This window comes from Chrysochloris asiatica, unplaced genomic scaffold (genome assembly GCF_000296735.1).
Source record: "Chrysochloris asiatica unplaced genomic scaffold, ChrAsi1.0 scaffold00132, whole genome shotgun sequence".
Classification (NCBI taxonomy): domain Eukaryota; kingdom Metazoa; phylum Chordata; class Mammalia; order Afrosoricida; family Chrysochloridae; genus Chrysochloris; species Chrysochloris asiatica.
This window is the reverse complement of record NW_006408650.1, coordinates 5,178,839-5,201,842: the sequence shown is the minus strand read 5'-3', so window position 1 is coordinate 5,201,842 and position 23,004 is coordinate 5,178,839. Positions and strand designations below refer to the sequence as shown.

Below are 23,004 nucleotides of genomic sequence, written 5' to 3'. Positions count from 1 at the left end.
TGGTAGTTTTGAACTGTTGACCTTGCGGTTCACAGCCTGATTTGTAACCACTATGCTACCAGAGTTCCTTATACCTTTATAGCGTCCCCATTTTAGGTAGCCAGTGTCTAAGTTGCCCGTCCCTATCTACTAGGGGATAAGATAGATCCTTGATGTGAAGACGCCTTCCCTCTCCGTTGGTATGTTGAGCTACTACATCCATAAGTATACATCAAGTTAATCGAATTGTAGCAATTTACACTTGTTTCCTTTATCAAATTTCTTTCTCTTTCTCTAGTCGAGTTCTGATCTTCAAGCCATCCAAGCTAGGTCAAATAGGTACTACCTGCAAGTTTGGGCATTCTTGTGCCAGCTGGATGCTTTGCTCTCAGCTCTAACCCTCCATCGCTATGTCCTTGTCCATGGGCTCAGGAGTTCCCAAGTCTTACCACACATTGGACCAACCAGCTCTTCCTCTTCTCTCTCTTATCTCTAAGTGGACGGAAGTCTAGCTTTCATTAACACCAACATGTGAGGGGCCACTGGGACTCTCTTGTCCTTAGCCAATCATCCTGTGAATCAATGGGCTTCCTGCCGCTGCGTGCTTGTTGAGATCAAGCCTGTAGTATTTTTTTTATATCACTCCGTAATAGATGCTCAAGGAAGGAGCCCTGGTACCCATTGTGGGTTATGCATTGGACTGTTAACTGCGAAGTCAACAGTTCAAATCCACCAGCCACTCCAAGAGAGAAAGATCAGGTTTTCTGTTCCCATAAAGATTTAATAGCCTCAGAAACCTTATACAGGGTCACTATGAGTTAGAACCAGGAGCCTGGTGCTGGTAGTGCAGTGGTTAAGCTCTTGGACGCTCACCAAAAGTTCAGCAATTCGAACCCACCAGCTTTTCTGTAGGAGAAAGAGGAGGCAGTCTGCTTCCGTAAAGACTGGACTGTGGGCCAGTTCTGTCCTGCCTCATAGGATTGTTATGAGTAGGAATAGATTTGACTCCAGTAGGCTAATTGTTGTTAAGTGCTGTCGAGTTGGTTCCAAGTCATAGCAACTCTGTATAGGGTTTCTGAGGAGCGGCTGGTGAGTTTGAACCGCCGACTTTGCCGTTCAAACCCAGCTTGCAGTCCAGTGAATGAACCCGTAACGCCACACCAGGACTCCCAGTGAGTTAGTAGGTGCTCAGTAAATGTGTTGCCTGACTTGTCCATCCGGACCCTGGGATCTTTTACTACCATATTGTTTGTACCCAGTGCTTTTATCCAAGGTCTCTCCATTTACGCATGTCTGCTTTCCGGTTTCATTGCATCCGGTTCTTTCTGGAACCCTGTTGGTTCACAGAGTCTCTCTCCCACCTGGTCACTCAAAAGTGGGGAGACCTCGCTGAGGTTTCCCCAGGATGTTGTCAGCTCAGTCTGGGGCGGCATTTGGAGGTGGAGATTTAGAATGGGGTCCTATGTTTCAGTACCACCAGTTCATGGATCAGTCTCCAAGTATGGTCAGGGGCTCGGAGGGAGCCTTGTTGTCTTGTTCTGGGTGCTGGGCCTCAAATACAATGACTGACCCACAGCTGCTGTGAATAGTGTGGGTGGGGCCGTGGCTGGGTGGACTCTGGCATTGGTGCCATGGGGTTTAAACGCTGGGCTGGGACTGGGTGAAATCGGCTTGGTCCTGCAGGATGCACTGTGCCTCATGGCTGCCAACAGAACCACCTCTCCTTTGGACGGGGCAGTGGCGGATGCTGGATCTGAGTCAGGACTTAGAGGCCTCTGCAGTGTGCCCCCAGATTGGCTCTGGGGCTACAACGAGGTAGTAATCCTAAATACATCACCCTGGGCGCCAGGTATACACAGTGGGTCACAGAAGGCCATTTGATTCCAGTGTCCTTGAAGGACCCCGGCTGGGTGGTACGTGGGCCCTTTGGTGCGGTGGTTCTAGATGTTCTGGCTCAAGGCAGCATGGTGACAGTGTGAAGGGCATGGGGTGGGTGGTGGGGGCTGGACGGAGCCCTGCCCCCTCCTGCCCCCACACCATGCAGCAGGAGATGGAGCTCCTGCTCAGGACAGAACCAGGCACCTGCAGAACAGAATTTGTCTAGAGCCCTCCCACCAACTCCTCCTGGTTCCTGGAGACTTAAGGTGGAAGTCAAGATTCATATAGAAAGTGAGCTGGTGGGTTCAGTTTCCCCATTTCAGGGCTTGTCTCCCAGTGGGATCTTCAGCTGGTGGGATGAAGGCAGGACCCGTGTTGTTCCCTGTGCAGAATGAAACTTCCCAGAAGGGCTCCTGGTGAGGCAGAGGCTGCAGGGTCCACACCAGCCCTGAACCCCGGCGGAGCCTCTCCTGAGTTTTTTGTGACTGCTTCCGAGGGCGCTTGGTGGGACTAGTGTCTGCAGTGAGTGTTGGTGTCTTTGAAGGGAATGTTTGGAGCCTGGGGCCCCCCACACCAGGACCTGTGGTCAGGGGCACTGCCTGTCCTAGGAACTGCTCTGTAGGGGTGTATGTAGTAAATTGCTTAAATGCAATACTTTTTCGATTATAAGACTACATGGGGCAGGGGGCGTGCTAGGACCCCCGGACCATCCTGGAGAAAATGGTTCCCAGGACCACCGACAGATGGAAGTGATTTTGGGTCACGTGGGTCAGGCAGACCTGCTCTCCGAGTAGACCAGGCCCAGAGACCGTGAGTCTCCAGGAAGGAACCCAACAAGCCACACGTTAGAGCAATGTGGTGCTGCGTCTTTGTTTATTTAATGATGCTGGGGCCCTGGGAGAGGGTTTCTAAATGGGGGGCTGAAACTGAAGCCTGGAAGACTTTGGGTGGTGCATGGAGGGGCCTCAGGCCTCCCCCTTCCCTCCTCTCCCCTGTCCTGGCATGAGAGTGTGTGGAATGGGGAGAAACCCATGGCCTCATATGTGCCTGTTGTTAGGAATGAGTGTTGTCTGTTCTGGGACATTTTTGCATACATTGTGTTATTTCATTCCCCCACTCCATCCCTAATTCTATGAAGTAGGAATGATTGCCCTCTGTCTCAGTGGGTTAGGTGTTGGTCTACCAATCACCAGGTGGGCAGTTCAAACCCAGCAGCCGCTTCTCCCAAGAAAGATGAGAGTATCTGTACCCACAAAGGTTTGCATCTTGGAAGCCATATTTAGGGTTGAGAGAGTCAGAATCGACTCGGTGGCAGTGGATTTGGTTTGGGGTTTGTCAAGGTGGTGGTACAAATAGCTTGTACCAGATTACCAACCTAAATAAAGTTTGGTGGTTTGAACCCACCCCCACGGAAAACTGTCTCAAGCATTTCTGCTCTGTGACACACGTGGGGTCAGGATGAGTCAGAGCCAATTTGGTATCAGTGAGTGTGTTTTTTGTAATGTTCTTTAGGCCAGAAAAAGGGAGAAGTAATGGTCACCGAAACCAAGCAACTGCTGAAGATAAATCAACCCCCTCCACCCTCCCAGGCTCTGGAGCTCTGGTTTGGTCCTGTAGGGTAAACACTGGCCTGCTAACACATGGTCTGTGGTTCAAACCCACGAGTCACTCCTTGGAAATTCTGTACAGGATCTCTGTGAGTTGGCACTGACTCAACAGCACTTAACAACAACAACCCCAGGCACTGGGACCCAGAACCCAAAATCCTCTAGCCTCCAGCACACCTGAAAACCAGCGAACATCCCGTGGCTAAGTAGAATGACTCCGTAGGGTTTTCAGTGGCTGTGACCTTTCAGAAGTAGATTGCCTTGCCTTTCTTCCTTGGTGCCTCTAGAGGAACTTGAGTCTCCAGCCATTTGTATTAATAATTGTTTGCATCACCCGCCCTACGGGAGGACTCCAGCCCATCCTGTGTTGGGGGGTGGGGAACTGGTGGTCCGTTTCTGGGCATCCCTGTTCCCTGTGAGGCTGTTGTCAGCTGGGAATGTAGGACTTGGTCAGGTGGCCTCACTTCCTGTGTTAGGTATTTCCTGAGGTAGTGGATAGCCAATTATCTGAGACCCTCAAAAGGGTCCCTCTGACCTGTAGGGCACAGAGGGGTGGTGTAGGCGTCAGTGTTTGTGTAGGAAGGCCACCACAGGCTTGTGATTGGTGGCGATAGAACCCTCCCTGCTCCTACCCACATCCGGGAGCTTGGGTTTCCTGACAGCACCCCCAGCTCTCAGGGGTGTGTTTGCAGATGCCCTTCTGTGGGCTCCTGGCCAGCAGCTCAGGGTCCCCCCACCCCAACGAGTTGGCAGGAGGGGCTTCTGCCCACCTGGGTGGTCCCTTCCTTTGAACTTGAGCATCTGGGGGAGACAGAAGGTAAGGGTCCTTCCTGGGGATAGGAGGGCCATAAAGTCCAACTTAGAGGGTGGGGTTGGGGGGAGATTGGATTTTGGGATCTGGGCCCACCTTGGACAGGAGAGGGCAGTCAGACGAGGAGTCCCCCTTATGCGGATGTTGGGGTGTCTGCCTCTATCTGTATGTGTCCTTCAGGTTTTGGGATGTGGGACCGGGCATCCATGCCAGTCAGATCCTGGTCGGGAAACCCCGCCCCCCTTCTTCTGTCTGTGTGTAGAGCAGCCCTCACTGGCGGGGGGCACCTTCTGGACATCCTTCCTACAGGCCCATGTCTTAGGGTTGCAGGGGACAGGGGCTGGAGAAACAAGACTCGTGCTTCCGTTCTGCACACCATGGAGGTTTGAGCAGTTTCAGACGTTGGGCCCTACCCGCCCACATGCAAAGCTCTCACTGTGGCCTGGGGGTGGGGAGCACTTGGGGCTGGTGGGGCTCCCTGGTGCCTGGGTGTGATTGCAGCTGTGCCATCAGGAAAGGGGGGGGGGGCCCTTCCCAGCCAGACACTCAAGCAGGAGTGGTGCTAGGGTGGGTGTCTCATCCCAGGGACTTTCTCCTGCTCCAGACCCTACAGAACCCTGAGGAATGTCTGGTACCAATTTTAATCATAAAACAACAAGGGATGCATATAGGAGTCCTGGTGTGGCTCTGTGGCATAAGCACTGCACTGCTGACCTTAAAACGGCGGTTCAAATCCACCAGCTGCTCCTTGGGAAAAAAGATGTCACTTGCTAATTCCGTCAAGATTTACAGCCTCGGAAATCCTCCTCGGGGTGTCTGGAGTCAGAATTGACTGACTGGCACTGTTTCTTTGTCTGGCTATAGTAAATTGCTTAAATACAATACTGTCTTGATGATATGACCCCTAGCGCTGTGGATTAATGCGCCAGACTGCAAAGCCGTTTGAACTGCAAGGTCGGTGGTTCAGGCTCTCCAGCTGCTCCTTGGAAAACCTATACAGAGTCACTATGGGTCAGAACCGACTCAACGGCACTTAACAACAACAACACGTCAGAATGGTTTTGTGAAATCTTTCTACATTGAATTACAACGTTGTTGTTGTTAAATGTTGTCCACTTATAGCGCCCCTGTGCACAACACCGCTGGTCTGGTGCCATCCTCACAGCTGCTGCTATGCTTGAACCCACTGTTGCTCCTACTGTGCCAGTCCACTTTGTTGTGGGGAGGGTCTCCTTCTTTTTTACTGTACCCTCCACTTAACCAAGCATGATGTCCTCCCCCAGGGACTCAACCATCCTGCCTTCTAAGCAACATTCTGGTTGTATTTCTTCTAACACAAATGTGTTTGTTCTTCTGGCACGCCATGGTATCTTTAATACTATTCTCCAATACCATAGCTCAAATGCATCCATTCATCTCCTGTCTTCCATATTCGTTACTAACTTTCACATGCATTTGAAGCTATTGAAAATATCATGGCTTGGGTGAGGGCACTTTAGTCTTCAAGGTATAACATTCTTGTAATTGTTGTTAAGTGCCATTGAGTTAGTTCCAACCCATAGCAACCCTGTATAGGGTTTCCTAGGAGCGACTGGTGAGCTTGAACCGCAGACCTTGCAGTTCAAACTGACTTTGCAGTCTAGTGCATTAATCCACAGCGCCACACCAGGGCTCTGTGACATTTTTAGTTACTGCATTAGTAACTGAGCAGAAGAATTTTACAATAAATTTTTTTATCCTTCTTTTCCTTTAATGATTACCTAATTCCCCCAAAAGTTGTTGTTATAAATTCACAAAACTACTCAGCGCAATATTGTAGCTAAAGCACCAGGAAATTTGCCAAAATCAGTGACTATAGAAACACCAACAGTGATGAAATCAGCATTGCATTTGTAGTACGTGCAGATGAAACCACATTATAACTGGGTGATAATGACACTTCTGACCAGAATGCATTAGAAGGTTCAAAGAGTAAATGAGTACAGAATTGTAGCCTCCTTGTAAGTGTTTTGACGGTGCTGTGGGCTAATGCGTCAGACTGCAAAGTCGTTTCAACTGCAAGGTCAGTGGTTCAAGCTCACCAGCTGCTCCTTGGAAACCCTACACAGGGTCGCTATGGGTCAGAATTGACTCAATGGCACTTAACAACAACAACAACAAAGCTGGGTTTATGGGAAAAACATTTTCTTGTTATAACTAACTACAGGGATTTTTTTTTTTTTTTTAAATGTAAGTTTCTGCTGTAACACTGTACAAAAGTTTGCAGTCATTTTTGGGTTACCCCCTCTGAGAGTGTACACCCCTAGTGACCCCACTGCTGTTTGACCTTCCATCCCATGAGTATAGGGGAAGTGGGTTCTGCAGTTGGTCAGTTGCTTGCAGTTTAACCAGACATGTCATTGACTCGGTGCCTGTTCCGTCTGTCCATCTGTCCTTTGAGACACAAATACAAGACTGGCTCTGTCCCTTGTCCTGGCACGTGGTTTGCCCGGCCCCTTGGCCATTTGGCTTCTAGTGGCTCCAAGGCTCCAGGTGTTCCAGCTGATTGAGTTCAGACAGAGAAGGTAGAGAGGAAGGTACACCTGGTGATGGCAGAGGGGGACAGGTGGACCAAGAGCCCTGTGCTGGGACTACTTGGTCCTCAAGGAGAGGAAGGTGTGGGGTCGTGCCTGCCTTGGAGCTGAGGGAGGGGCACAGGTTGGCATGACTGGTACAGAGAGGGAGACAAATGTGTGCAAGTCAGCATAATTCATGTCATGGGATTATCCATGTAGGAAGAGTGGAGATGGCAAATGCTCTGTTAAACATAGCTCACCATGAGTTAAATGTCACACACATACTCGCACATGAGAGTTTGTGAGTCCGGAGCTGGCGCTAGGGGCTTTGTGGGCTGGTGGATCGTGGTGAGGGACTTCAACCCAGTGGGCATCCCACAGTGTCTCTGGGCAAGTTGACTGACCTCTCTGAACCTCAGCTTCCCCATCTGAGCAGTGGGGCCCCAGCTGGATGCACCAATGATGTCCTGGCCTGGCCAGCGTTCTGCATGTGCACAGGATCCTCCTTAACTCCTGCTCTCCTCCCACAGCCTCCGAGGTGGCTCCAGGCAGCACTGGCGACATGGCCGACACCCCCAGGGACACTGGGCTCAAGGCCCCCGCACCACGGAATGAGAAGGCGCCCGTGGACTTTGGCTACGTGGGCATCGACTCGATCCTGGAGCAGATGCGTAGGAAGGCCATGAAGCAGGGCTTTGAGTTCAACATCATGGTGGTTGGTGAGTGTCTGCCCCACCCCCGCTCCTAGGGAAGCCGGCTCTGCCTGGGATCTGTGTGGTCATGGGCAAGCAAGCCAATCCATATTCTCAGCCTCAGTTTTCCCTTCTGTAAAATGGGGTGACAGCCTCACCTGGGGGATGTACGTGTACCTGGGAGGGGTCCTCGGTTTCCCTGTGCTCCTTTGGGGTGTGGCTCCTACATCAAGAACCCCAGATAACATTCTGACCCAGCCCACAGGCCTGATAGGAGCAGCCCACCCAGGCACAGGAACCTGGGGCTCCATCCATCCTCCTGTTGGTCCCAGCCCCAGGGGGTCTGCACTGCAGTGGCTGCGGGGGCCTGTGCTGGTCACCAAGGAGAGGCCAGTGGCTAGCTGACTGGGGTGGGGGACAATGAGTTGGATCCTCTTGGTCCTTGCAGCGATCGTGTGAGGAGGGTGCTTTGTTTTAAAGGAAGGAATGAGGTACAGAGGGGATGTGACTCCAGAGAGATCACTCAGGTCCAAGGGGAGCTGGTTCAGACTCCCAGAAGTGTGCTCTACCCACACCACTGGGACAGCCAGAGGGGCCCGGGGACACTCCACCTGTGAGATACAACCCCAGTGCAGGCGGCAGGGCGGGCCCCTTCCTGACCCCATGGCCCGACACCTGTGTGCTCTGACCTCCGCATTTCCTTCCTGGGCTGCCCAGTGACTCCCCGCCCATTTAGGGAGTCCTTTCATCATCTGTTCTGAGCTTCAGCTCTGACTACAAGGGGGTGTCGGTCCCCGCTTCTACACCCTCACCCCAGACTTGTGCAGAAGGGCGGTTGGAGATGGGGGTCTTCTCAGAGCCTTTTCTTCCTGCTGGGGGTCAGGGAGCAGTGGCTGGAGGAGGAGTGGAACCAGGGGAGGGGCCGCTGTGGGGAGGGACACAGTCACATCAGCAGGAATGTCCCAAGTGACTCTAGAGCTGTAAAGACACTAGGGACAGGTCTAGATTCCCGACCCCCGGGATGGGTGGGGGTCCCTGGGAGGCAGGAGGTCTGCTCCCTTCCTCTCCACCTGCCTTAGTTAGGATTGCTATAACAGACATACAACAAGTAGGTGGTTTAAAAGACCAGAATTTTACTTTCTCACAGGCCAGATAATCTGGAAGTCTGAATTTGGGGTGTTGGCTCTAGGAAGAGGTCTTTTCCTGTCTCTGTCGGCTTCTAGGGGCCAGTGGCCTCAGACTTCCTGGGCTTGTGGCTACATCTGTGTCCATCTGTTGTCCCATGTCTGCTTGCTATTCTCTGTGTCAACGCTGCTGTTGGGTGATGCCTGAGTCAGTCATGAGCAGACAACCTCATGTGTCTGAGTTAAGATGCTCCATAGGACTTCCTAGGATGTCGTCTGTATTTCTTAATTTTTAAAAAATAATCTTTTACTCCATTTTCGGTGAAGATTTACACAGTTGTTTGGTCCCCATTCAACTGTTTCTACACAAGTTGTTCAGTGACGTGTAGAACATTCTTCACAATGTGTGAACCATTCTAGTTGTTCTGTTTCCATTCATCTAGTTTCCCTGCCCCCTTCACACGCTCCTCTTTGTTTTAAAGTCATTGCTAACTATCTGGTCTCCTTGGTGAATTTTTTAAAGGAACTCAGTATTTCTGGGTGATAGTCTTTATTTTGTGAGTCATTTCGTCATTTATCTAAAAGGTGACTTTAGGGGCTACTTTTGGTTCTAGGTTTAAAGAGTTTTTCAGGGCAGCTGCCTCCGGGGAGCCTTTCAGTCTAACTGGTCCAATAGTCTAGCTTATTTTATTTATTTATTTTTTTAAAGAGCTTAAGGTTTTTTCCCACTATTTTCTCCCGCTCTATCAGGATGCATCTACTGATCTACTGTGGCCTTGATTAGAACACTTGGAAGTGATAGCTGGGCACCATCTAGTTCCTCTGGTCCCAGAGTAGACAAGACTGTGGTTCATGGAGACTATTCTGGTCTCTTAGTTGTAACCTTTACGGAGGCAGATTGCCAGGTCTTTCTTCTGCAGAGCTTCTGGGTAGATTTGAACAGTTAGTCTTTCATTCCCCAAGCTCCTTTCTTTAAAAGTCACACACACATACTCATGAGAGTTTGTAAGTCCGGGCCTGGCACTAGGGGCTTTTTGAGGGCTTGTGGATGATGGCGAGGGGCTTCAGCTCATTGGGTGTCCCACAGGGTCTCTGGACAAGTTGACTGACCTCTCTGAACCTCAGCATGGCTGGATGTGCTCTTCATGTGCACAGCGTCCCTGTTCCCTGTCCTCCCACAGCAGTGATTAGGGTTACAGCACTCCCTGTACTGATAAGGCCCTGTTTCCAAACAGAATTACATCGCTCGGTGGTGGTGGTGGGGCTGTTGAGTTGGTCCTCACTCACAGTGACCCACATTCATAGAATGAAACACTGCGTAGACCTGTGCCATCCCTGCAATCCTCCCTGTGCATGAGCCCATCTTTGTTACCTTTCAGTCTGTCTCATTAGGGGTCTGCTCTTTATCACTGACCCTCCACTTTATCAAGCATGAGGTCCTTCTCCAGGGACTGCTCCCTGTTTCTATGGGGCATTCTGGCTGTACGTCCTCCAACACAGATTTGTTCATTCTTCTGGTAACACAGAGTCTATTCAATATTCTTGATCAGCATCACAGTTCTAAGGTACTGCCATGTTTTCTTTGGCCTTTCACATGCATATGAAGCAGTTGAAGCTACCTTGGCTAACTTAGGTGGTTGTTGTTGTTATGTGCCATGGAGTCGGTTCTGACTCATAGTGGCCCTGTACAGGGTTTCCAAGGCTGTAAATCTTTACGGGAGCAGAAAGCCTCATCTTTCTCCCACAGAACAGCTGGTAGTTTTGAACTGCTGACCTTAAGGTTCGCAGCCTGATTTGTAACCACTATGCTACCAGAGCTTTGTTGTTGTTAAGTGCCATCGAGTCGGTTCCGACCCATAGCGACCCTGTACAGGGTTTCCGAGGGTGTAAATCTTTACGGGAGTAGAAAGCCTCATCTTTCTCCCGCGGAGCGGCTGGTTAGGTGCACCTTAATTCTCAAACTGATGTAATTGTTTGCTCTTGAACACTTGAAGTCTTTTGCAGCAGACATGCCGGTTCATTCCATGACTGCTCCTTTTGTAATGTTGATTGCGGATCTGAGTACAATGAAATCCTTGACAACTTCAATCTGGTCTTCGTTAATCATGCTGCCACTGATCTAGTCACAGGTGTAAGGTTAGGATGCCACCACAGAGCTGAGCGCCACAGTTCATCCATAGCATGTCCTGATAGGAATGCAAGTCCTCTTCTTACTCTAGGTCTATGTCTTTCAGGGAGGAACAGACAATCTGGTGGAATTGTGGGCTATTGAGAAGAGCCAAAGAAAACCATAAACTTGGAGTATTGGTTAATGAGACACAATTGTTTTTCTCCTACCCTCTAGCAGAAGCGAGTCAGTTGGTGCAAAGAGCACCTACTTAGGGGTTCACAAACCTCATGTGGAATCGTAGCTTGGTCTCTACTAAGCTGGTGACACTTGTCCTGTCTCTTCCCCTTTGCTTGCCTCAGTTTTCGCATCCATGAAATGGGCTAGTCCTAACCTCAGAGGACCAGTAGGGGTAGTAACGTGTGTGAGCCCCTAGTGTGGCCCTTGGCCCATTGTGGACGTTTAAGAAGCATTTCCTTGGAAGAGCTGATTGCCTCCACGAATAACTTCCTCCTTTTCCTTGTGACCATAAGAACTGGATGGTGCCCAGCTACCATGACTGAATAGTTTGATCAAAGATTCTATATAGACAATTCGTGATCAAAAGGGGGTATATGTGTAGAACAGAATTTCAAATTCTCATGGACTCTAGACTTTCTGGAGTATTGAGTCTTGAATGGTGTCTGATGTGGGAAGAAATTTCTGACTGGGAAGAAATGGGATCCTGAACCTTGGGGTGGTGGTGGTGTGCCGTGGAGTCGATTCTGACTCATAGTTACCCTGTAGAGAGTTTCCGAGGCTATAAATCTTTACGGGAGCAGAAAGCCACATCTCTCTCCCCCGGAACAGCTGGTTGTTTTGAACTGCTGACCTTGAGGTGAGCAGCCCGATTCATAACTACTACGCTACCAGAGCTCCTTGGGGTGGGACAGATAATCAGGAAGCTGGGGACACTGAGCCCCTAAATTCTGTCTAATTACTCTTGCCAGCATCTTTCTCTGAAGGTTGCCTACTCCATCTTTGTCTGCTGACCCATTATCAGTAAAATAATTTTTCCCTCTACTGAACTGTCCATGCTCACACGATGCCTGAGGCACTGTTTTGCAAGACATTGTTGACTGTTCCCAGGAATGACCTCCATCAATGCCTGCTTTTGATCTACAACTAGACTTAAGTCCAAGCAGGTCCCAAAAGGTGAAATACAAATTGTGACCCAGGAAGAGGTACGCTACACTCCAAAAGACCTGTTGGATTTTTCTGATGTGTACAAACAGAAACCTGGAGAATATGTGTGATGGTGGCTGTTCAGGGTGTGGGATGATGGTGCAAGGAACAGAGGATTGGATCAGTCTGAGTTTTTTGACACGGGCCAGCCCACTAAACACAAACGCTTCAAAGAAGAGGATCTAATAGCTTATTATCGCAAACTTTAAACCAAAAAATATCCTCTGAAGTCATCTTCAGACAATATTTAAACAAACAAAGCCACAACAGGCCTTTTGCTGTTGAGTGGATTCTGGCTTTTAGCAGCTTTACAGGACAGAATAAAGCTGCCCCATAGCTTCTCAAAGGCTCTAAACCTTTGAGAATTAAGGAACTCGGCTGCCTTATCTCTCTCCTGCAAAACAGTTGGTAGGTTTGAACTGCAGGCCTTCTGTGTAGCAGCCCAGACCGTAACCACTACCAACAGGGCTCCTTCAAACCAAGCCATCGTTGTTCATAAAGTTTTTAGTAGCTAACTTTTCTGAAGCCTCTTTCTTCTTCCTAGTCTGCCTTAGATTGGAAATGCCGTTGAAACATGTCCACCAGGGGGCACCCTCGTTGGTATTTGAAATACCAGTGGCCTAGCTTCCTGCCTCACAGAAACACACAAGCCACTGACAGATGAGTCATTTGACAGAGGCCTTGGTTCCTGTTCTCTTTTAAGATCTGTCCGGAAAGGATGAAACTGATCACAGTGACTTGAAAGAAGAGATCTGAACCTTAGGGCAGTGAGTGTGTGTGGAGTGTAAGAATGAGAATGGTCACATGACCCAAAGCATGCCATCCATGTCACTGAAATGTCGGTGCTGAATTGTAGAACTTGTGCATGTTCAGCTGTGTGTGTACTTTCAACTACAATTTTAAAGGAAAAGTTCCCTGACCAGAGGTTAGCTAGGACACAGGGCAGCGGGCAGAGGAGGAGATGAATGGGACCTTGTCCAGTGTCCTGAACCAGCCTAGGGTATCAGGGACATTGAGTCCCACCTGCATCAGCCCCTCCTTCAAGCCCTGCTGACTGACCCCTTTCTCGCCCCCAGGGCAGAGTGGCTTGGGGAAATCCACCTTAATCAACACCCTCTTCAAATCCAAAATCAGCCGGAAATCAGTTCAGCCCAGCTCAGAAGAGCGCATCCCGAAAACCATCGAGATCAAATCCATCACACATGGTGAGCACTGGGGGTCCCTGACTCAGTTCCTCACAGCTGGGACTCTCCAAGACATCACCTGGGTATGCTGGAGAGTCTGGAGACGTTGATGTCCTGGACCGCTTGCCCGGACCCCCTGAGGGCCCTGTCAGACTGAGTTCCTGGAGCTGTTGATTCTACCTGGGGGAGCGCCCCTCTCAAGTCTCCCGCTATTCAGGATGCTCTGAGTTTGGCCCTTCCAGAACCTCTTCCCTGGATGTCCCTGGAGAGCAGGGTCACTGGAGGCTGTCTTCTTTGTCTAGCCTTAGCTGCCCAGTCATTTGACTTCAGGGCCTCTTGCCAGCAGCCGGGACCTGTCTCCCTGGGGTGCCTAAGAAGATCTTGCCCCTTGAGTCTGTGGGTGCTCTATTACCTGCAGATATCGAAGAGAAGGGTGTCCAGATGAAGCTGACAGTGATTGACACACCAGGGTTCGGGGACCACATCAACAATGAGAACTGGTGAGGGCCAATGGGCGCTGGGTACCATGCTTCCAGGTGTGAGAGGCCAGTAGGGGGGTTCCAGATTCCCTGAGCCGCAGCCAGCATCAGCTGACGAGAGTTCCACTGGGGCTCTAAGAAGAGCAAGTTCTTTCTCTACCCCACCCTCCGAGGTCAAAAGGCAACATGAGAGGCAGGCATGGAACTCTGGGATCAGGCTATGTACTGAGAGGGTCTCTGAGGTGGGGTGTGGGTGTGGAAAGCCTGTGAATTCTTGGCTCTCTGATGAGGACTGGAGGGAGGCTGTCCCTGACCGCATGGCCCCGACCCCTCTGTGCAGTTGGCAGCCCATTATGAAGTTCATCAATGACCAGTATGAAAAGTACCTTCAGGAGGAACTCAACATCAACCGGAAGAAGCGAATACCTGACACTCGTGTACACTGCTGCCTGTACTTCATCCCTGCCACCGGCCACTCGTACGTATAGCCCCAGGCCAGGCCTGCGACAGGGACCGAGCAGCTGAGCCCTGGGCTGTCACGTGGGTGATGTCCTCGCCCTCATGGCTCATTTCCCGTCTCTGTACTGACAGACCTCACGCTTGTCTGCGTTAGAGCCATCCTCAGCCCCCTGTGGCACCCACAGTGGGACCCCCCGCAGCTCCATCCTGGGCCTGAGCCATGACCCCATTTCCCACCCTCCCATCCTCACGGCCACATCTTAACTTGGGTGGTTCTGTTTCAGTCTCAGGCCGCTGGACATCGAGTTCATGAAGCGTCTGAGCAAAGTGGTCAACATTGTCCCGGTCATTGCCAAGGCTGACACGCTGACCCTGGAGGAGAGGGTCTACTTCAAACAGCGGGTAGGACCCCTGGCCTCTGCCCCTCCAAGGCAGCCTGGACAAGCCTGGGGAGGCCACCCCAGCCTGAGAGCTGTATGGTCATAGGGACAGCTCTCAGGGACTCTCTGACTGATCCCAACTCTTAGTAGCAGCTCCACATGGTGGGGGGCTCTGGAGAACTTCAGAGCACGTCTCTCTGGGGACTCTGGAGGCTGCGCTTTCTAGAGCCTCTTCCCTGGAGGCTGTCCCACTAGAGTGGGACCCTGGAGGCTGTCATCTTTGTCCACCCTGGGGTACCCAACCAGTTGGCTTGAGGACCTCATCCCAGCAGTCAGGACCTGCCTCCCTGGGGTGCCTGAGAGGGAGGGGACTGTCCCTTCGATTTCATCAGATGGAAGACAGAACCCTCAGGGACTGTCCCCACCTCCTCCTCTCCCAGGACCCTTGGGCCTGCTGGGAGGGTGTATACCAGGACCTCTAGGGACCTTCAACACTCCAGGGCCTGAGCTCCCTCAAGCCCCTGTCTTGGTGGTGGGGGACCTTAAATCTCACTCTGAAAGCCCCACGGGTCCTGCCCACCCTCTGTCCCTGGACCAGGTATTGGGGTGTTAAGCGGGTTTGTGTTTGCTGTAGAAAGAGAACTGAGAAAGTCCAGAAGCCCACTTAGAACAAGTTACCATGGGAAGCCCCCGTGTGTCTAGGTTTTCAGGGGTTAACTTTTCAAAAGTGGATTATCAAGCCTTTCTTCCTAATTACCTGTGGGTGAACTTGAGCCACCAGCTTTTCAGTTAACAGTGGAACATGTTAACTATTGACACCTCTCAAGGAACAAAAATTAAAAGATGTCTCATGGGGCTAAAGGAACTGTGATAGTTTCTAGGTGGGGTTTTGGGGACTGGGATGAGCCAGAGAGAAAAGGTAGAGGGACCACAGGAAGGTGATCAGAGACACCCCCCCCACACACAGAGCAGCAGCAGTTCCTTGGCAGGCAGCTTCCCAACCACCTACACTCCCCTCCTTGGGGGGAGACAGGCAGTGGTGAGCATCGGGGTCACCAGCCACTGACCTGGGGCAGCACCCATGTCTTAGCAAGCAGGAGGATGCCTAGTGGGTGGTGGTCTCCCACTTCCTGCCCCCAGATCACAGCGGATCTGCTGTCCAATGGCATCGAAGTGTACCCCCAAAAGGAGTTTGATGAGGACTCAGAAGACAGGCTGGTGAACGAGAAGTTCCGTGTGAGTGCCCCATGGCAGGATCCTGCTTCCCAGGATCTGTTCCTGTTGGGAGGTGGGGGCGATGAGCCAGGAGCATGTCCTCTGGCTGGGGGGAGGGGGGGTGCAGCCCAAGTGTCCACCCACCCATCTCTTGCCAGGGGCTCCTGTCATCCAGACTGGGTACCAGGGTCCTGGGTTAGGGCTACTCTTAAGAGCCCAGAGGTCAGATGGGCTGACTGGCACCCTAACTCCTCCAGGAGATGATTCCGTTTGCTGTAGTGGGCAGTGACCATGAGTACCAAGTCAATGGGAAGAGGATCCTGGGACGAAAGACCAAATGGGGCACTATTGAAGGTACTCACTTTGGAGGTGGCCACAGCCTCACAGGAACTCAGGGATGTGGGATCGTGCCTGCTGGCCAAGTCCACCACTCTGAGACACCAGCTATTTGTTTTTTTAAACATAATCTTATTTTATTTTTACATACTGTGAAAATAGATACAACAATACTCTCTTAGTGCAACAGTTTCCCAGACATTGGTTACATACTTTACATTGTATCAACATTCTTGTTAATTTCTATTCTAGTTGTTCACTCCACTCTCCCTTGACTTGAATTCTCAGCTCCCCAGCCTTCACATCTACATATTGAAATAGCTGTTGTCCATTTGGTTTTCTGTGGATCCCGTTTCATAGAGCACAGTACCACAAGAGGAAACCTCCCCCCCACCCCCCCAAAAAAAGACCATGATGGGGCTTGTTTACAGGCTCACTGGGTGACCTTGGACACATGCCCCAGCCTCTCTGAACTCGAAACTCCACTCATGGCACCATCCAGCTCTGAGAACCAGACCACCTCCCCCACTGAAGTTCCTGGTGCCCATACGCCTTACTGACTGGGTGTGTTAGTTTCTTGTAACTTCTGGGACAAATCACCATCATTTAAAACAAGAAAAAAGTATTTCTTTGCAGTTCAGAGGCAGAAGTCTGAAATCAAGGTGTGGGCAGGGCTGTTCCCGTCTGGAGGATCCTTTCTCCTAGCTTCTGCCAACTCTCCTTGGCTAGTGGCTGCATCACTCCCATCTCTGCCTCCAACTTCACATGGCTGACCTCTCTGACTACTCTCGCTTTTATAAGGACACCCATAATTGAATTTCAGCATCTCTGGTGGCACTGTGGGCTTTTAACTGCAAGGTTGGTGGTTCAAACCCACCAGCTGGTTCCATGGAGAAAAATGAGGCTGTCTGCTTACGGAAAATTCAGAGTCTCAGAAGCCCTATATCAGATTGTTGTGAGTTGGAATCAGCTCAGTAGTGGTGGGTTTGGTTCAGCGGGTTTTGGTGGCACAATGGTTAAGCACTTGGCTCCTAACAGAAAAGTTGGCAGTTCAAATCTAGGGGTTCTCCTAGGTAGAATGGTCTAGTGATCTGCACCCTTAAAGATTATAACTTAGAAAGCTTTGTGGGTTTTCTGTTGAATGGGGTCACGTGAGTCACAAATCTGCTCACTTACACAGAGCAACATAACCCAGGATGACCTCATCTTGGACCCCTCATTGCATCTGCAAAGACCCTTTTCCCAAACAAGGCCCTGTGCACAGGAACCAGGGGAGGGGAGGACGTAGACAGGACAGTCTGACCTTCTAAATGTGGTACCATCCTTGGGCCTATCCATCCCCTTCCTCTGTTTCTCCCTCATCTTTTTGCATAACCGCCCCCACCTCCCCAAAAAAAGGTTTTTAAAAAAATGAACTCAATTCAGTCTCTGCTGAGTCTACAGCACAGAGTAAGTAGAACTGCTCCATGGGGTTTCCAAGGTTGCCAGCTTTATGGAAACAGCCTGCCACACCTTTGTCCTGCGAAGCAGCTGCCCTGGCTGGTTCTAACTGCTGGAGATTTGGTTGGAATCCAAGCGCTTACACCACTGTGCTACCAGGGTTTCTTCTCTAAGCATTACTGTTTTTATTAGGACGCGTCGAGTCAGCTCCAACTAGTACTGGCCCTATATTGGGTTTCTGAGGAGTGGCTGGTAGATTTGAACCTCCGACCTTGTGGTTAGAAGTCCAGGACTCTGACATGGTGGAGGGAAAGGGAGAGGAAAGGAAGGGACCACCGTGTTCCTGGGAGCGGGCAGCTCAGAGGTTGGTAGAGAAGGAACCAGAGGTGATGACAGGGTGAGTTTGGGGCAGTCGTAGGGGTGGCTGGGAGCGTGAACAAACCTCCATCTTCTAAGGCCTCGGTGTTGCCATCCATGGAGTGGGTGTGGTGCTTTGAGATTTTAGTAAAAGGAGAGCTTGCACTGGCCCTGTATCACCCTTGCTGGTCCAGGGCCAGGTGTGTCTCCCTTGGCTCCCCCACTGGGGGTGTGGGACTGGTTGGGGTGTGGGTGCAGCCTCTGTGTAGGGGTTTTCCAGGGTCCTCTGTGCCTTTGGTGTGGCGCTGTAGGATAGGCACTCCACCATCAGGTTAGTTTGAACCGCAAGATTGGTGTTTCAAACTCAGCAGCTGCTCCTGGGAAACCCTATATAGGGTCACTATGAGTCGGGAGCAACTTGATGGCAACGACAACTGTACCTGTGGGCCTGCGTTTCTGTCCCTCCCTCTCCGGGTCAGGGAGAGACCTCAGAAGTGTCTCTTGGTGTCAGGGTTGGCCTTGGCTTTATCAACATGCTCTGCTGCTGACTGAGAGTTAGAGGTTCATGGCCACCCAGAGACGCCTCGGAACAAAGGCCTAGAGATCTGTTTCTAAAAGTTCACAACCTTGAAAAGCCCCATCCTTCCTCCATTTCCTCCGGTCACTTTCTGTTTTGGAGGGCAGAGAAATTTGGGGTAAGAATAGGAGGACCTTGGAAGGGAGGGCAATCCAATGGACGAGTCTCTGCTGACCCCTGGTGGCAAACCCAGGTATTGCAGGAAGCTAGTAAGGATAATTTTGAGGAATTGAATGACGCTTTTTGATCTGTCTCTTGATCCTTTGATGTGGTGCTGTGGGCTAATGCGTCAGACTTCAAAGTTGTTTGAACTGCAAGGTCTGCGGTTCAAGCTCACTAGCTGCTCCTTGGAGACCCGATACAGGGTCGCTATGGGTCAGAATTGACTCGATGGCACTTAACAACAACAACTTGATCCTTTGTAAGATTAATGTGCAGCCTCTCTGACTTGTCTGTTGTTTTGAGGGTTGTTATGAGATATGATCCCATAGAACTTATAAGGACAGCTATGAGAGGGCGGTTCCCATACCTTTTATGGGGACCCTGAGTACACACCTGCCTGATCTTAGCTCCAAGCAGAGAGAAGCTACACACCTCTAAGCCACCCTGATATACGCCAAAAAATTTGGAAGACAGACACCTTACCAACTGATTATAAGAGATCCATATTTGTGCCCATTCCAAAGAGAGGTGACCCAACAGAATGCGGAGATCATTGTACAATATTATTAGTATCGCATGCCAGTAAAATTTTGCTAAAGATAATTCAAAATCAGTTGCAGCCATACCGAAAGAAAACTGCCAGAAATTCAAGCCGGATTCAGAAAAAAGATGTGGAGTTAGGAATATCATTGCTGGTTTCAAATGGTTCTTGACTGAGAGCAGAAGATACCAGAAAGATGTTTACTTGTGTTTTATTGACCGTGAAAAACCTTGTGACTGTGTAGATCTTGACAAACTATGGATAAAATTGCAAAGCATGGGTATATTAGCACATTTAATTGTCCTCATGGGAACCTGTACATAGACTAAGAGACAGTTGTCTGAACAGAACAAGGGAACACTGAATGGTTTAAAATCAGGAAAGTGTGTGCCAGAGTTGTATTCTTTCATCACACTTATTCAATCTGTATGGTGAGCAAATAATCTGAGAAGCTGGGTTATATGAAGAAGAACACGGCATCAGGATTGGAGGAAGACTCATTACCAACCAGTGATAAGCAGACGATACAAGCCTTGCTTGTTGAACTTGAAGAGGACTTAAAATACTTACTGATGAAGATCAAAGACTGCAGTCTTAAGTATGAATTTCACCTCAGTCTAAATAAAACAAAAATCTTCACAAGTGGGCCAGTAAATAACTTCATGATAAATGGAGAAAAGATTGAAGTTGTCAAAGACTTTATTTTGCTTGGATCCACAATCAACACTCACAGAAGCAGTAGTCAAGAAATCAAGCGACATTGCATTATAGAAGTCTGCTTCATTAAGACTCTTTAAAGTGTTCAAGAGTAAAGACATCAGTTTGAGGACTAAGTGTGCCTGACCCAAACCATACTATGCTCAGTCACCTTCTATGTGTGTGAAAGTTGGAAAATGACTAAGGAAGACTGTAGAAGAATTGATATATTTGAGTTATGGTGTTGGAGAAGAATATTAAAAGTACCTTGGACTGCTAGACCAAACAAGTTTATGTTGGAGAAAAGTATAGCCAGAATGTTCCTTAGAAGCCAGAATGGTGTGAGACTTTATCTCTCATACTTTGAACATGTTAGCAGTAGGACATCCTACTCGGCAAAGTGGAGGATTGTGGAAAAGAGGAAGACACCCAATGATTCATTGAATGGATTGGTGGCAGAAGTGGATTTATGTATAACAACAATTGTGAGGATGGCACAGGACTGGGCAGTGTTTTATTCTATTGGGCACAGAGTCAGTCCTATGAGTCAGAGTGGACTCCAGGACACCTAACAACAAACAAAAGAACCCTTAAAGCTCTCAGCGGCTAACTGAAGGGTTGGCTCCCAAGCTGCTCCTCAGAAGAAAGTTGTGCTATCTGCCTCTTTAAGATGTCAGTCTTGGAAATCCTACATGCTCCTCTGTTCTAGACTCAGAGTTGGAACTGACTCCAAGGAAATGGGTTTGGGTTATGTTTGGTGTGTGTGGGGTTTGATTTCTTCCTTCCCTCCTTCCTTCCTTGTGCACCCCAGCAAGCATGTGCTTGAGCTGGGTTCTTACCTCCTTCCCCTGATTCTATCTTTTCCTTCTCTTTCTTCTCTGGGTCATGTGATCTAGACATACTTCACATACGCTTGGAAACTTCCTGAAATGTATTCAGGACAAAGGGGGACAGGGAGTTTGACAGATCACAATTATCTCATTTAATCCTATGCTGTCCCCATATTATAGATGAGGAAATGAAGGATCAGAGAGTTCAAAAGAATTTGCCCAAGGAAGGGTACAACAACCACACACTCAAGCCCCAACCTCAGGGTTCTGCTCACCTCCCTTTCCTCATGGTCTCCCAAGTTAGCTAAAAATGTGGTGGTGAGAGGCAGTCTGTGGGTTTAGCAGGCTTGGGAGCAGAAAGCAAGTACATAAAATCCAGAGCCGTGTTGGGCTTCATGTGGCTGGGAGTGTTGGGCTTTTAAAGCCTCATGCCCGCCTCTGTCCTGCCTGCCAGCTTAGGGAGCAAAGATCAGACACATGGACTGAGAGAAAACACCTATACTGTGGAACCCACCTATACTGTGGAGCCAGGCATATGGGGTTCAGATCCTGCTCTGCACTTCCAGGCTGGGGAAGTGGGGATGTTTTCCTAATCTAGACTTCCTCAGACCAACAAAAAAGAAATCGTCAGGCATACTGAGTTATACCTGTCACAAGGAGTAGCAACCACACCTTCCGTTCTCCAAAGCACATGCTTATGTTTTTCTTCCCGGGCTCTTTGTATGTCTGAGAACATGCTTGTCTCCCTAAGCAACAGCTCTGCCTGTTCTGGAGCTATTTCATACTGATAGCCACATGCTAGTATACGTGTCTTACCCATGTATGTGAGGGGTGTGGCTGTCAGGGAGGCTGTGGGGAATAACTTGGGTTGGAGATTTTCTCTAACATCTCTGGTTCTTCCGACATCCCACCTTAGCAAACCCCTGTGTTCACAGAGAAAGCCTGCTTTTCTGTAGGGCGCCCCCCTGCCCTGGCCTTCCTTAGCATGGCTCTTCCCACAGTTGTCTTGGTTGGCTTTCTGTGCCACCTGTGTCTCGGAAGTGCCCGTGAGATGGCCAATGGCGAGTGGAGGACTCCTTCCTCTGGTGTCACCCTTGGGGGCTGCTCTGGGTACCAGCACAGCTGGCAGGGAGGGGAGAGGTAGGAGGGCCCTCCATGCTGAAACTAATGCCTGTCTCCTTCCTCAGTGGAGAATACTACACACTGTGAGTTTGCCTACCTGCGGGATCTACTCATCAGGTGAGAGATGGAGGAGGACCTCAGTCAGGGATGTGGACGCTAGGAGGTCAGCCAGATAGCATGACCTGGTTCTGGTCCCCTGTGGCCTGTAAGGTTCCCCAGGGTCTGGCTCGGGTGGGGGTCCCACTGGGGCTTCTTCCATGGGTGGGGGACTGGGATGAAGCAGAGGAGCCAGGAGAATTCAGAGGGTGTGCTTCCAGGAGCCCCCACCTCAGGCCCTCCCTGTCACTCTTCCAAATTCATTCTCCCCACCTCTAGCACCCACCCCAGGTCACCTGGGGACTGCTGGCCACCCCTGCCTCATTCCCGCCAATAGCAGGGACACTGAGGCCCTGACCGCTGCCACAACCCCCCTCCTAGACAGTCCAGCAGAAGTTCCCACAGCCCCCACCTAGCTCTGACCCAAGGGAAGGCACGTGGGATCAAATTCCTATATCCTGGAGAATCTGGGGCCCCCAGGGGGATCTTGTGTGCTGGGGGACCCCACAGGGGCTGGGGTGGGGGAGTGCACCAGCCCACTGGCTGCCCTGTTCCCCAGGACACACATGCAAAACATCAAGGACATCACCAGCAGCATCCACTTCGAAGCGTACCGGGTGAAACGTCTTAACGAGGGCAACAGTGTCATGTCCAATGGCGTGGAGGGCGACGGGCCGGAAGGCCAGGAGATGTAGACACCTGCCCACCCCTGGACCCTGCCTCCCCCTCCCTCTTTCCTGTCCCCGAGACCTGCCCACATGCCCTGTTTTATTTTATATAATTTTTTCCATGTGTCTTTGCTCCCACCCCATCCACGCTGCCCAGTAACATGATCACGTCTCATCTTACCTGTGTGAATTCTTAGCCCATGGACTGGGCCCTCGGCCAGGGGGACCGGGGCTCCTGCCTGGACTGACCACGTGGACCGACCTCTGTGCCAGGCAGCCTGGGTGGGGTCGTCCTTCATGATTGGGGTGCCCTGAGCTTCCTGCATTGGGCAACACACTCCCCTTGCCCCCCAGAAGTCCCAGCCCCTGAGTGTGTTGGGGGTGTACCCAGTAAGGATGGAGCCAGCCCCCCACTGCCCCACCTCCCCTGGGCGCCCGACCCCAACCCTGCTCCTAGGAGGAGTAGTCAGTTCCATGAGACACAG

At 50.5% G+C, this 23,004-nt stretch overlaps 1 protein-coding gene across 1 annotated transcript in view; it reads left to right on the top strand.

Annotated features, from left to right (window-relative positions):
• Nucleotides 1-22,546, top strand: part of SEPT9 (septin 9) — a 99,318-nt gene extending 76,772 nt beyond the window's left edge. Inside the window, exons 3-11 of the mRNA XM_006869660.1 lie at nucleotides 7,361-7,549; nucleotides 13,054-13,182; nucleotides 13,580-13,661; nucleotides 13,981-14,118; nucleotides 14,384-14,501; nucleotides 15,620-15,715; nucleotides 15,952-16,048; nucleotides 21,821-21,872; nucleotides 22,411-22,546. Of these exons, the coding sequence (XP_006869722.1) occupies nucleotides 7,361-7,549; nucleotides 13,054-13,182; nucleotides 13,580-13,661; nucleotides 13,981-14,118; nucleotides 14,384-14,501; nucleotides 15,620-15,715; nucleotides 15,952-16,048; nucleotides 21,821-21,872; nucleotides 22,411-22,546 (1,037 nt within the window). The remainder of the gene's footprint in view (nucleotides 1-7,360; nucleotides 7,550-13,053; nucleotides 13,183-13,579; nucleotides 13,662-13,980; nucleotides 14,119-14,383; nucleotides 14,502-15,619; nucleotides 15,716-15,951; nucleotides 16,049-21,820; nucleotides 21,873-22,410) is intronic.
• Nucleotides 22,547-23,004: the final 458 nt, after the last annotated feature.